Source organism: Hippocampus comes, unplaced genomic scaffold (genome assembly GCF_001891065.2).
Source record: "Hippocampus comes isolate QL1 unplaced genomic scaffold, H_comes_QL1_v1.1 scaffold104, whole genome shotgun sequence".
NCBI classification, from domain to species: domain Eukaryota; kingdom Metazoa; phylum Chordata; class Actinopteri; order Syngnathiformes; family Syngnathidae; genus Hippocampus; species Hippocampus comes.
The window spans coordinates 4,554,313-4,567,939 of NW_017806072.1; the positions used below are offsets into that span (position 1 = coordinate 4,554,313).

General features: G+C 41.4%; 1 protein-coding gene across 1 annotated transcript; it reads right to left on the reverse strand.

The window, feature by feature from the left end:
* Positions 1-400: 400 nt before the first annotated feature.
* tbxas1 (thromboxane A synthase 1 (platelet)) lies at positions 401-7,012 on the reverse strand. Its single transcript, XM_019894098.1, has 14 exons — positions 6,818-7,012; positions 5,798-5,931; positions 5,511-5,604; positions 5,032-5,084; positions 4,830-4,926; positions 4,273-4,389; positions 3,897-3,985; positions 3,667-3,815; positions 3,031-3,161; positions 2,617-2,925; positions 2,447-2,535; positions 2,210-2,347; positions 1,155-1,317; positions 401-1,086 (listed from the first exon to the last, which is right to left on the reverse strand). Exons 2-14 carry the CDS (start codon positions 5,890-5,892, stop codon positions 1,003-1,005), a joined length of 1,608 nt encoding a protein of 535 aa, XP_019749657.1. The 5' UTR covers positions 5,893-5,931; positions 6,818-7,012; the 3' UTR covers positions 401-1,002.
* Between the last annotated feature and the right edge of the window lie 6,615 nt (positions 7,013-13,627).

The window sequence follows — 13,627 nt, forward strand, 5'->3', positions numbered from 1 at the left end:
TATTCACTTTTTCCACTTTGTTCCAAAGTTGATTCAAATCATTTCTCCATGCAACGCCCCATAAATATCGTCTTTGTTTTAAATACGTTTAAAATTGAGCTTGGGTGCATCTTATACAGGTCCCATAGTTGACAGTGCACGTCAGAGCACAAACCCAGCATGAAGTCAAAAGAATTGTCTCCAGGTCTCCGAAGATGGGCGATGTCTTTTGTATCAATCACTGGGAGACTAGTCAGGCTTGAAGGAAAGATGACTGTAGCAATACACGGCAACGTCCTGGCTGAAAAGATGCTACAGAGCGCTCTTGACCTCAGACCAGAGTGACACAGCCAAGGTATCAGAGCAGTAGCCTCAGGACATGTCTGTGAATGTCACTGAGTGGCTCACACCGGAGTCCATATACATCCATGTGGCTTTTTATTACTGTAGTACTGTCATAAATTTGCAAAATTGTCCCAACAAAATGAAACTTTTTCTCATGTTGTCATTATGGGGTGTTAGGTGAGAATTTTCAGGGGCATTTGATTCCAGAATAATTCCGCAGCCAAATATTAAAGTGCACTGTATAAACTAAAAATGCACGATGGACAAAAACGTACAATCCTGAGCAAGAAAATTATGCGGAAGTAGTTCATAAAGTCGTTATCCTCTCCAGCCTGCCCAACAAAATCTTTTGGATGAAACCAACATATGTATCATCGGTAACATCGAAGACAGAGCCTAACAGTGGTATCATTAATCTACTTTTCTCTCTATGGAATCTCCGCTTTATTAGTCCATCCATCCATCCTCTGATGAACTTTTTTTCCAGCATAATGAGTCAAAGTCACTTTTATGACTTTTGGAGCAGCGACAAAGTCTTCCTATGATTAACCGAATGACTACCGTGTGATGTCTTGGAGCTTATATATACTGTACAGAAACTGAATCACGTCTGGATATATTCAATGTTGAAAGTAGCAACTCAGAGATGCCAAGTACAAATCACATCTGTTTCAGATGTCAACCCTCGTCCCTTCTTGTGATCTTAACAAAAATGCCGTTTTTGGGTCCCAGGGTGCTTGATGACTTCAAGTCAAGCGGAACCTGGAGGAAGAAAAGATTCATCAGATGTTACGTTAAGCTTCAGGTGCACATGAAATAATGCAACCCACCTTTGTGGCAGAGCAGGTTATGATGTTGAACTTGTGGAAGAGACTGACCAGAGCCATCTTGATCTCCAGTTGGGCAAGCCTCATGCCCACACAGTTGCGGGGCCCGGCCCCGAAAGGCAGGTACACAAACGCGTGCCTACTGGCTTTAGCCTCGGGGATGAATCTAAAGGAGTGATGCGTGCTTTTTATTTCACAGACTCGCATTGAGTAAAAGCCATGAGCAATAACCTGTACAGTACTCGACTCACATTGGGAGTCAAGGTGAAATGTAAAACACAATTGCACTGTTCAGCTAAAACTGATGTCTTTTAAAAATTGCCTGCAATTTTTGTCTGCTACTCTGCTTGTATGATTTCTAAATTGTCTCGGAGTCAAAAATGTCAAGTCACGGAATCGGATCATCAATAAGTGGATTAAATTAGATCTGAATGGGCTCGTATCCATAAAAACTATAGTTTTCTTGGTGTGCGCCAAGCTAAGCTTAGAAACTTGTAGTGAGGACTCTTATACGTCTGAACCCGAAACACTCAGAGACCAAGGACATGACAAAACATTGGCCTGAGTGAGGATACAGAGAAACACCATTGCTAGGTATGAGACCATCATTCTTTACAAGCACTGACAGCGCACACACACAAAATTCTCTTCATTCTCTTCAATACTTGTAATGATCACAAATGTGTGCTATTCATATTAATTTATTGTTAACATATTAGTAGCTAAGTAGTGGCAGAACTACTTTCAATTGCTTGTATGGTATGTGATAAACACATTTAAATAGTACAGTACAATAACTCAGATGTCCTGTAGATCAGAAATTCTTAATGCAAAAAAAAAGAAGTTACGGAATACTATTATTTGTAATCTGCTTTTTAACATCTTAAAATCCTAGGTCTGTATATCATCAAAAGGGTTGAGGCTGAGCTGGAGCCTTCCCACACCCGACTGAGCCAAAGGTGGAGTACAACCTGGACTGGTTGCCAGCCGATTGCAAGTCACACGCAACCCTTTTTTTACATTTAGGAAATAACTTGTCCAACTGTGTTCATGTTTACCTCTCGGGGATGAACTTCTCCGGCTCAGGCCAGTGCTCGGGATCATAGTGAAGGAAACCCGCTGGGATCTCCAACAAGGATCCTTTTGGGAGGCACACTCCATTCACCATGCAGTCCTGCTCGATTTCCCGAGAAAACCTTGACCACCATCATGGAAAAACAGAAATTTTTTCAACTTCTTTTCTCGCTGTATTGTTTTGGTCTTCTACTGCCGACTATAACTCTTGTTCCCGTTACCTGAATCCAGGAGGATAGAGGCGCAATGCTTCACATACAACCATATCTAAATATTTCAGCTCCTGGACGTTAGTGTAGTCAGGGGATTCCTACAGTGACAGGGAACACGTAATGAATCGTCAAACTTTCAGCATGCGCGCAAACAACAGACAAGGCAGCGACAAGCTTACATGTTTGCTGAAGAAGTCATCCACCTCCTCCTGCACTCGGCACTGACACTCTGGATGGATTGCCAGCAGGTAGCAGGTAAAGGCCAGCGTGTTGCTGCTGGTCTCATGGCCAGCCAGCAGGAAGACGAAAGCTTGGCCTACAATTTCATCTTCGGTTATCACCTTTTTCGACGGACGCCGGCCGGACGACTCGGGAAGGTGAAGCGAAGACTCTGGAGTCCTTTGATCCGACTCAGCGCTGTGTTCCGAAAACCCACCCTCCTTGCTGCTGCGCGCATCCAACATCAGCTGAAGAAAATCCCGCCGCCTCTACATATAGATTCAGTCAAAAAAAAAAAGGTTCTAAACTGCTAAAAAAAATAGTACAGGGCTCTGTAATGGTCACACACTGCATTTAAGAAAATTTGCTCAGACCTGCTGAGGAGGTTGCTGCTCCCTCTGCCTAATGATCCCCCGAATGCTGTTGATGAAGAACTCATTCATTTGGCGACGTCGTTTGTTGGGAATGACTCCCATCAATGGAGCCAGGATGTGCGGAAAAGCAACTGCACAAATTCATAAATTGTTAATTTAAATGTTTGGCCTCACATACTGCTGGGATTAAAAAAATAATCTTTATGGTTAACATTTATTGTTGTGTGTAAATGCCAAAACGACTTAATATGGCTTTTGACGTAATACTCACATTTGTTTTCCTATGTGTGATGTCACATCAGTTTATGCTAGCCTAGTTAGCTAGCTAATACATTCTTTTAGGGGCCTCGTGATGGCGGTTTGTTTGTGTTGAATAATTTAACCGCTGAATACTTTGTTCAATTAACAGGTTCATTATTGTGTACTGTACATGATTTGGTCTTTTTTGCTTTGCCCCCTTTTAAGATGGGTGTCAATTGTTTGCACATTTTCACTATTTGCGGCAGGGGCCTATCGGGCGATTCATAAAATTCAGACATCTATACCAAGAGGAAGTTAGAACAATTTGTCAATACACATACACACACAGACATTTTCTTAATGTTATAAATACATCATAAAACAGGCTGTCCTTACGGAAAAAAAGCATGATGGGCCTGAAGAAAGAAAACGAGAAGAACATCTGAGCATGGCGGACAAATGGGTCATCTGGGTGGTTTTGAGAGTCCACCTGAGTTGCAAACGCCACGCTGCCGATTACGTCCATAGTGAAGCAGCCGAAACACCTGGTAATGAAACGGGGAGAGAATTTAAAATTGACTGGCTTGGATTGCCCGTCTTCTATTGTGTATGAAATTTGCATTCACCTGTGAATGTCAAAGGCTTCCCCTGACTCAGCATAGACGTTCAAATTGTTCATCAGGGCACTTGTGGCTGTTTGGATCAGTGGAACCATCTACTGGAGCATACAAGACTTGTCATGACAAATAGATTTTTCACTCTTGTAATTCTTTTTTCATCCATCCGTGTTCTTTCTACACTGCACCTCTACTTATGAGTGTCGCGGATTGAACTGGAGCTAATCCCCCCCCCCAAAAAACTATCAACAAGTTCAGCGGCCGTACATGAAGTCAGCCAAGGTGCGTGTTTCGATTAAGATCACAAATGTTTTGCATTTTATTTGTACTTTTTTTTCATCCCTTTGAAATCATCCAGTATTCAAATCCTCAATTTGACCCTCACCTCTTTCATTCTGGCAGCACTAAATGATGGAGTCAGTATACTCCGGACTCTTTTCCACTGCTCATTCTTCAACATGAGCAGACAATCGCTCATAGGTTTGTTGGCAAAGCGATTAGTCTGCAATCAAGGGAAGAACATTTAATCAACTACATTTAATGATTGACTAAGTTCTCAGTGGCATCAGAAGTTAGCACACAAAGTACAGCCCCACTCACCTGACACGATATCCCGTTCCTCACAATGACATTTGGCACTCAATTTGAGGCAATGCTGTGCTGATCTACACTAAAGTACCACAATAGTGAAGGGCCTGCATGAATAACCTAAAGTGCTAGTCAAAACTAAGCACGATTATCCTTTCACAAGGCCATACTTGTTTCCAGCTTTTTATTGCACCTCACTTTGTGGTGCCGGTGTACAGTAACTAACTGGTAGCAGTTAGAAAACGACAACAGCTCAGGTGAAATCAAAAAAGGGCTGGAAGTGACATAAGCATGTAAATATTGGATTTGCAACAGAAGGAATCACATGTTGCGTGATGTTGTTCAGGTGCTCACCATTCTGTTTGGAAAGCTGCTGAACTCCCTCACCATCACTTGTCTGAGCATGTCCGGGTCTGCCACTACCACCACTGCCCTCCTTCCTAAATAATACCTAAAACACAGCAAGTAGGAAGTGGAGGCTCAGCTAATAACACTGAACTCTGCACGTCATTTCTGTATGACAGAGACGAAGCTGAAGAAAATGTTTTGTAACTACCCACAAACTCGACCATGTGTCATTATGAGGTCACGCAGGGGTTGGAAAAAACCCTGAAAGGATGATGGAACAAAAGAGATTATAACAGCAACATGTAAACTGTAAATACCAAAACAAGAAAAAAAAAACAATCAATACATCGCCTTGAGCAACATGGTCGAATAGTGGTGAACACCACGTCTGCCTCAAAGTCATGAGGTCTTGAGTTTCCTTCTACAAAATATGCACATTGTAGTTTAGTTAAAGACTGTAAATTATCCAAAGATGTGAATGTGAGTGGTTGTTTTTTTAAATGTGACTTGAGATTGAGTGAAGACCAGTCCAGGATTCACCCTGCCTCTCGCCTAAATTCAGCCGAATGAGAAAGCGGATGGATGGCAGCATGCAATATCTTGTTGTACAATCAAAAGGTTATCAGTTTTACCATCTATTCAAATCCTTTAGGAGTTGCGCATGAAATCTTTCTGTCCACAATTTACCTGACGAAAGAGGAATAGATTTCCAAAGAAGGGGATTGGTTTTGGATGTTTGATTCCACATCGAGTGAGGACTGAAAAGGGGTACATTGAATACCTGTGAAACAAAAACAAAAAGAACTGAGAGACAACATAATTGCATCTTCTCTTATGCATACACTGTCATTTTGTTCTTGGTTATCATAAGGTGGCTAAATTCATTTTGACCACCAAGAAGATCTGGAGTGACTTTCTGCAGTTGTTGTTGATCTGATTGCCGAAGCAGCCAGAACACCAGAACCATTGCTCACCAGTACAGTAGAGCCAGGAAGATGAGGCCAAGTGTCAGAGATAATCCGCTTGCCTCCAGGTGCAATATGTTAAGAAAGTCCACCATGGCCTCCATGATGTAAGGTCAGTTCTCCGCCACAAGCAGCCAATGATTCTAAAAAAATATAAAACAGACCGTATATTTTTTTTCAACCATTTAAGATTATCAAACAAAAATGGTCAATGGTTTTGTACAACATCTTTAGACATTTAACTGGGTTTACACTTACTACACAATTAGATTTAATATATGTGTCATGACTCTGTTCTTTTATGTCTCCAGCAGGTGGCAATCGAGGGCCCTCCCTTCAGTGTGCACACCTGCTGCCAATGATTTTATCCATTGCCATGTATTTAAGGACTGTCAAAGTGGGCAAGATTTGTCGGATTATTCCTCACCTTGCTCATGACTGTCTACAAGTGTTGAATTTTCTCGACGATCTCTCTAGTCATGCCATGTATTTTCTCGCCTCGTTTTGCATTCATCATAGTAAGTATTTTTGTTGCTAAGCTTAGTCTTGTTGTTGTATCCTTCGTGTTTTGAGACAATACAACACATTTTCTGAAACGTTTATTTTGTGCAATGAAACACTTTACCCCCCCCCCCCCACACACACACACACAATTTTGCTGCTGTAGACTGCAAATTTCCCCAGTGTGGGACAAATAAAGGTTATCTTATCTTTATTTATGTAGCGCTTTCACAACAGTTGCAGTAGTCATTAAGTGCCCCGTTTACAAAGAAAATACCGCTATTCTATCATGCTGTTAATGTGATTATATTTATAATGCACGCACGTAGTTAACCAAAACACAGAAACTGTTTAGAATGATGCATTAACACCCATGCAAACAACAACCACAGTATTAACAATGGAAGAATACAAAATTATAGCTCTCTGAAAATGTCAATCAAAACAGAGCTTTGCAATTGCTCAATCCGGCTCTTAGAGTCGATCCCATTTAAATGTGCCTGTGCCCCTTGGTTAGAAAACTTACACAAGTAATCATTCCTTGCAATGCGAACGTCTGCATCGATCCCGTCCCTCATGAACTTTGCTTTTCTGCGAATTAAATTTCTGGGTTACGAAACTAACCAGTCTGTCCAGATTCTCGCTCTGTCAAACCAAAATCTGAGTTGAACATCAAACGCTTTATTTGTGTCCTTTCGCCAGGCTGGTTGAGTCTTGTTCGTTTTGTCATTGGCTTGCAACCGAACGGCAAGAGAAGGAAAACACTGCCACCGAGTGTCAAAAGAGAAATACTAACTTTCACTTTGACCCGTTAGTGTTTGTTGTAGTGTTTTCACGAAGGTTCTCGTGCCATTTGATTGGAACAGTTGGAGATGCTGCGAAACTGAACAGCTAAACAAAAGCATGACCTGCACGGACTCACCTGTGGCTGACAGTTTGTAAAACGTAACTGGAAGTACGAGTATTAAGTAGTACGAGTCGTGCAATCGTACAATGGTATCAGTCGCTGTCAGTGTCAAATTTAGGAGAAGATGTTAATGTTAATTTAATCTTCCAACAATGGCGTTTAGAATGATGACCTGAAATAAAAATGGTATGTTATTGGCAGATAAATTAGCATTAATTAAGCCGATTACTGACTTGTTGAACTTGAAATATAAGGGTAAACAATCCCTGTACTCTTTCTATGTTATCAGCAGTTTTGGTAAGTGTGATCGATCTTATTAATATTTTCATTTGCTTGATCACTCCTTCTGATTGTATGATTTAAATATTACTGATTCTTAAAACATACATTACGTTTGTCAACTGTCACCATCTGATTGCTGGTGAGCCAGAGAGCAACTCTCATTTTCTGATGGCAAGTTCATTACCGAAGAAGGGAAAGGATATCACAGCCTGTAGTTCCTCTTTTGGCCCATAGAGGTCATCTTCTGACCGTATCTCCTTTTGTTACACGTGGTAGAATGGCTGTTTGATTTCCGATCCGCTTTATCCTCACAAGGGGGGGCGGGGGGGGGTGCTGGAGCCTATCCTTTCGGACAGCAGGCGGGGGACACCCTGAACCGGTTTCCAGCCAATCGCAGGGCACACATACAGACGAACAGCCATCCGCGCTCACACTCACACCTAGGGACAATTTTAGAGTGTCCAGTCAGCCTGCCATGCATGTTTTTTGGAATGTGGGGGGGAAACCGGAGTGCCCGGCGAAAACCCACACAGACATGGGGAGAATCTGATATACATCTTGCATTTAAACTGGCACACATGATGTCAAAAATGCTGGATGTGGCTTGAGAGTCACAGTGGTCAAGTACTGTGGGTAGAGGAGGTTTCCTTTGTCGTTGTTGAATGTGCTGGCCTGTAACATGCATCTTTTTTGGAATGGGCCAGGAAGCCGATATACCCGATGAAAGCCCACGCGAGTAAGAGCATGAAATCTCCACCAAATAGATTCAAACTTCAGAACTGTGAGACATGTGCAAACTACTAGGCTTTCCAGTTTTAATAGTAGACTATTCCTTGAAGAAAATCCATCACTCCTCGTTTTGAATATTTGACATTTAAGCAAGCAAGCTCTTGTGCAGAGTACTGATGGCTACACTTAAACTTTCAAGACTACTGCCCAAAGACAGCTGGGATTGGCTCCAGCATGCCCGCAACCCTTGTGAGGGTAAGAAGATTAGAAAATGGATGGATGGATGGAGTTACCCTTGCACCGATGTCAACAACACAACCCTAAAATCTTAGAGATTTTAGAAAGTAGTTCTTGCCAGTAAGTAATTCAAGTTGTTAGAAATATGTAGTTGAGGCGACAGATGGGAGATGACTTCTCCCTGTCACAGTCATCAAGGCAGGCAGTAGAGGTAATGTAAACACAATTAACCGTGCATGATGAAAACCAGCTAATTAGATGAGGGATCCTTAATTTATTACTCCAGCCGACTAGACTCTTGTTGAATGTCACTGAGAATGTTATGTGTGCAGTATTTGGTCAAGGATGCATTCATTTAGGTTTCCTGTAACATTACATCTCATATTTGTGCAGTATTCGGTCAAGGATGCAATCATTTAGGTTTCCTGTAACATTACGTCTCATAATGTCACGTTCTGCTCGTGAATTTCAAAACCCCTCAAATCCACTGCATGAGGACACAATACGTCACACACCTTTCCTTGGAGCCTTTACTCATAAAAGGGAGAAAATGGAACTTTGACGTTAGTGTGTATGGATAAATTCAAATACAATATGTCAATTCGGAATTCAGTGGTATTCATCAGAAAGGGCTTTTGTGAGCTCGGCAGGGGTGATAGTAGCTTTGTCCTCTTCAGATAAGACCTGTCTTGGTTGATACTGCATGTGTGAATAATGCATTAGAGATGATAACCCCTCCCTGGTTTAGAGATGGACAGAAATAACACTGACGTCAGGTTCGGGCCTCATGGTACCAGTGCGCATGAAGCGAGTCTAGAGAGCAGGGCTCAGCCTGCACTTTTTCTCAGGGATCATATATGCCTCTCAATCCGGCTGTCTCCCTGATCGAGGGGGGTGTTGGGAGGGCGTCTGCGTAATGCGGCGCTCTCTTTTGTCTTTCGGTGGTGACGTGGCGGGTGCGTTAGTATCCGAGAGAGAGAGAAGAGGCCAGTTGTCATCATGATGGCATGGGGCTGCGGGAAGGTGATTTTGACAGGTATTATTCATATTGACTATTGCTGTCAAATTTATAACGATGGCCTTCATCTCTCAGATTATACACAATAACCTTTCCTGCTACAACCCTCTGCTGCTTAATCTGGTTGGTTTATGTTTCGTGTTGTATGCATAAATATGTTGTAAATATATTTGTTTAACACCTTCACCAATAGTTTTGCATCTCATCTTACAATGCACAATGCACATTCCCCCCTGGGGAAACCAGGACGGTAGTGCGAAACGATTTGACAAGACTCCGTAGCTGCGCCAGGCAAATTGTGTAAATACTGTGTGCCTCTCATAAAAGAAAACAGAGGGAAAAAACACTGGCATCATCTCCACTTCAAGGAAATCCTATTTAGATCAAGCCGTTTGTTGCACTGCGGACTCACAGTTTGTGTGAGCTCATAAAATCGCTTGAGAGGGAAAATGCTGACAGGAACGCATGCCGTATATCTATCAGGGGGGTTGATGCATATAAAATTGGAGTGCATAACTAAGTTTGATTTGATCTGTTTTGCTACCAAGGATAAATCATTTACAGTAGAATAAAAACACAGTTGTAGACCACATAGAGAGTTCCTTCAGACAGCTTTCTTTGTGTGGACTTCCTCAGCCAGTGGGAGGGAGGATGAAGAATGAGTGTGCGAGCTAGAATGGTGGAGGAGAGATGAAAGAACATCTGACTGCCGTCACCACCCTCTTCTCCTCTAGCGTTTGATCCTGTCCCCTGGTCGGCGTGCTGCCCGGAAACGTAGCAAACTACCGGGACCTTGGTCTAGGCCTAGGCATTGGGATTGGAGACAGAGCGGTTTCGGCTTTCATGGCCTACAGTTTTTTCCCTCAGAGAAATACACAATCAGTCAGAGAGAAACAAATGCTGCTGATGTTGTGGGTCTAAAACCAAGGGAAGATGCCATCTTGTTTTTTTGTTTCCTGCTCAACCCACTTTGCATATTAATGTGACATTTTTAACATACTGCGAATGTGTGTACTGCGTGGATCAGCACCCAACGAAAACATCCATCCATAAATTAATATACAGTTCAATAATTACTGATTTAGGGAGAAATTCGGGTTTACCCTGCACAGTCACAGTCTACATCGAGATAGACAACCATTCATACTCACGTTTATATCATCACTGAATGGCACTCGAACCCTCTCTGCTTGCACGGAAGATAAAGAAGAAGACAAACATTTAACAATCTGTGACGTCCAACAACAAAAAATGCTCTCATATTTAAATGAATGAATTATGGTGTTATTTCAAATGTGATGTCAAAACAATTAATAGTCATCAAACAATAATAAAAGGGATTTAAAAACACACACACTCATTTAACTTTTTGAAAAGGATTAGAAAGAAACAGAAGCTATTTAATCCCACACCTTTGCCAATGCTCATTTGAAATTTAAAAGACTCTGGGCCCAATTCACTGAAGGATTGCGTGGTGCTAGCCAGTAAAAAATGGAGCAAACACACACAGAAAGTGATGCATTTCACGATCTGCGCATCCTAACTCGATAGCGAGCAGAATGCTCTCGGCCAGAGCAATGTGAGGGAATGCTCTGACATATACAAGAGATGTTCTCCAAAATAATGACTCCCACCTCATGTTGACCTAATAATTTCGTGCAGAAAGACGGCAGTTCGGCCCGGGCCAGTGAGATGAAAGTCCCATTCGTAATTCCCTAATCAGGACCCTAAGATTTCTGATAATTTCAAAAAGAACAATTGTACTCAGACACTCATACAAACCTAGAATATTTAAAGTCTGTGAAATGTTACATCCACGTTTTGAAGTGGGTCACGCTAAGACATTGCTTTAGGTCTGAACCCAATCTGTTCTGTCCGATTGTGTTTTTAATGAGTATCTCCACAAGTGTGCACCAAATGTGTAGTTTTGCTGATCGAAGCAAAGCAAAGATGCGCAAGACAGTCATAACATGAGCCGATTGCCATCATTTTTGAGAAGTGCAGACCACCTGGAATCCTGGGATTCAAAGTCATCTCTCTGTCTGTCACCACAGATATTTTTGTATGCAGAAGACTAGACTACATTTTTTTCGGAATATCTTTACATTGTCAAAAAATGTATATCGTCCTTTGAATTTCAACAGGATTAATACGTTTCTGATATGAATCCAATTCAGCGAGAGCATCTGAACTAAAAGTGTCAGGACTTCACTTTGAAAACTACTTGAGATAAGCCTGGTCATGTCAAGGGGAAGAGAGGCTCAGGTCGAGTCTATTAATTTGGTTTGAGGAAGCCCCCGCACACCACAAAAGAAGAATGAATCTAAAGCCATCGTAACAAAAGTGCAACCCAACCAACCTCATTCCAAAAGAACCCTGAACCAAAAATTGCTGTTTTATAAAGATATTCGCAGATCCATTGCATTGAAATTGTGAACAACTGTGAATTGGTTCCTACATTTCAATCAACTATTTACTAATGCAATGGTAGAAGACAGAAAAAAAGTAGAAGGCAGACGTACAACTCCCGCTGTAACGTGCATGATGTGCAAATTAACGAGAGAGCCGTGCTTTGTATGTATTTTTGTTTACATGACACCTCAGAGGCCATCTGAATGAATCATTTTGATATACATTAATTTGGCAGTACATAAACTGATATCATAAATATTCACCACTCCCAGCTTAATAACAAACACTGTTATAATGGTTGCATACACAAATTAAAACAACGCTGTTGATTTATTGCAATCCTGAAAAATACTTGCATGGCACATCACTTCCAATTTGTTTGAATTAAAGAATAAATGCATCCAAAATGAATTTTAGTCATGGGAAAGTGGGTCATTACAAAAACGTTACTGTTTTAAAAGTAATACTTTAAGTAGTGACATTAAAAAAAAAAAGAACAACTGAAACAAAACAATGCACGGAGATGCATTATAGTCGAATCGCAGCTGTCTGAATTGTAAGCGAATGAAAATGAGAAGTCGCAAAAGATTCCCGCCCTACATCCAACCCAATCTAGTCAAAGCAAGATGAGTAACCTATGATTAACACAATGGACTTATTTTATATCGTACAAATACATTGTAAGGTCGTAAGCGTTATGTCTCTCCAACATCCTAAATATTCACACCGGCAATGGGAACGGCATGGTTTATTATAGCGCAGCTGCAGTGCTAATTCACTTCTTTAATGACCGGCTCGAAAACATTATACGGTTTGAATTAGGCTTATCAGTAGCGCCGAGGCTAATGACACATGGGCAGCAACCACGTCATCGTCTCAGCCACTATTGGCGAATGGACAAGAATATAAGAGCAACCCAACAAACTTGTCTTGAGTCGGGTTGAATGGTAAAAGCATATACCTGGAATAGTGAATTCAACTTAGTAAAATGCTGTAAGCTATTTCGGTGATCATCAAACAGGACTCACAATTTCCTTTCGTAAGTGATTTTTTTAATGAGGAATTTAATTTCTGTTGAGTACTGCATCTTTAGTTGATTTTACATGTCAATGTTAATGACACTTTTAGTGGACTGAGTAGCAACATCTTGGCTATTGAAAAGCGGCTCTGATTTGACAGTTTTTAACTGGCTCACAGAAAACAAACTGTATATAATCAGCTCCTAAACTTACCTTTGTCTGAGCAGTACAGGACACACGCACGGCAGCTAAATCAATTAAAATCCCATTAAAGTCTGCACCATTATTGAGGTCATTACCAAGAGAGAGATGCCGACTGATGGCGATGGATCAAACCAGCTCAAATTCATTCATTTATTCATTAACATGCAGCTGTCGTGCCTGGGTGGTCAGTGCAGTATAATCAAAATAGAAAGTGCATTAGCAGTGACTTGCCTTAATATCCGCAAATGGCACGAGATGTGTGAGAACAAAAATATCAGATATGAAGGCATCATTTGAAGCTTGGCAATATATGGACAATGAATACACGCTTAGTGTCAACGAAGAACTGCTTGACGTTGTACACGTCGTCCCCCCTGCCACCCTTCAGACGTCTCCTATTTCGCTTTTCTTTACAACTCTGAGCAGCAATTATGCTGCTTTAAATGACAGACGATTTGGTACAATAATGTGTTTTGTCGTACAGCAATCTCCTCAGCTGCATGACTTTTATTGCCGCGTTCTGACTGAAG

What these genes read in the sequence shown, in the direction of transcription:
- tbxas1 (XM_019894098.1), bottom strand. Translation starts at nt 5,892, where the DNA reads ATGGAGGCCATGGTGGACTTTCTTAACATATTGCACCTGGAGGCAAGC. An exon ending in TTCCTGGCTCTACTGTACTG is followed by an intron (nt 5,605 to 5,797) that starts GTGAGCAATGGT and finishes TTTGTTTCACAG; the next exon opens with GTATTCAATGTACCCCTTTT. An exon ending in CTCTATCCTCCTGGATTCAG is followed by an intron (nt 2,348 to 2,446) that starts GTAACGGGAACA and finishes ATGGTGGTCAAG; the next exon opens with GTTTTCTCGGGAAATCGAGC.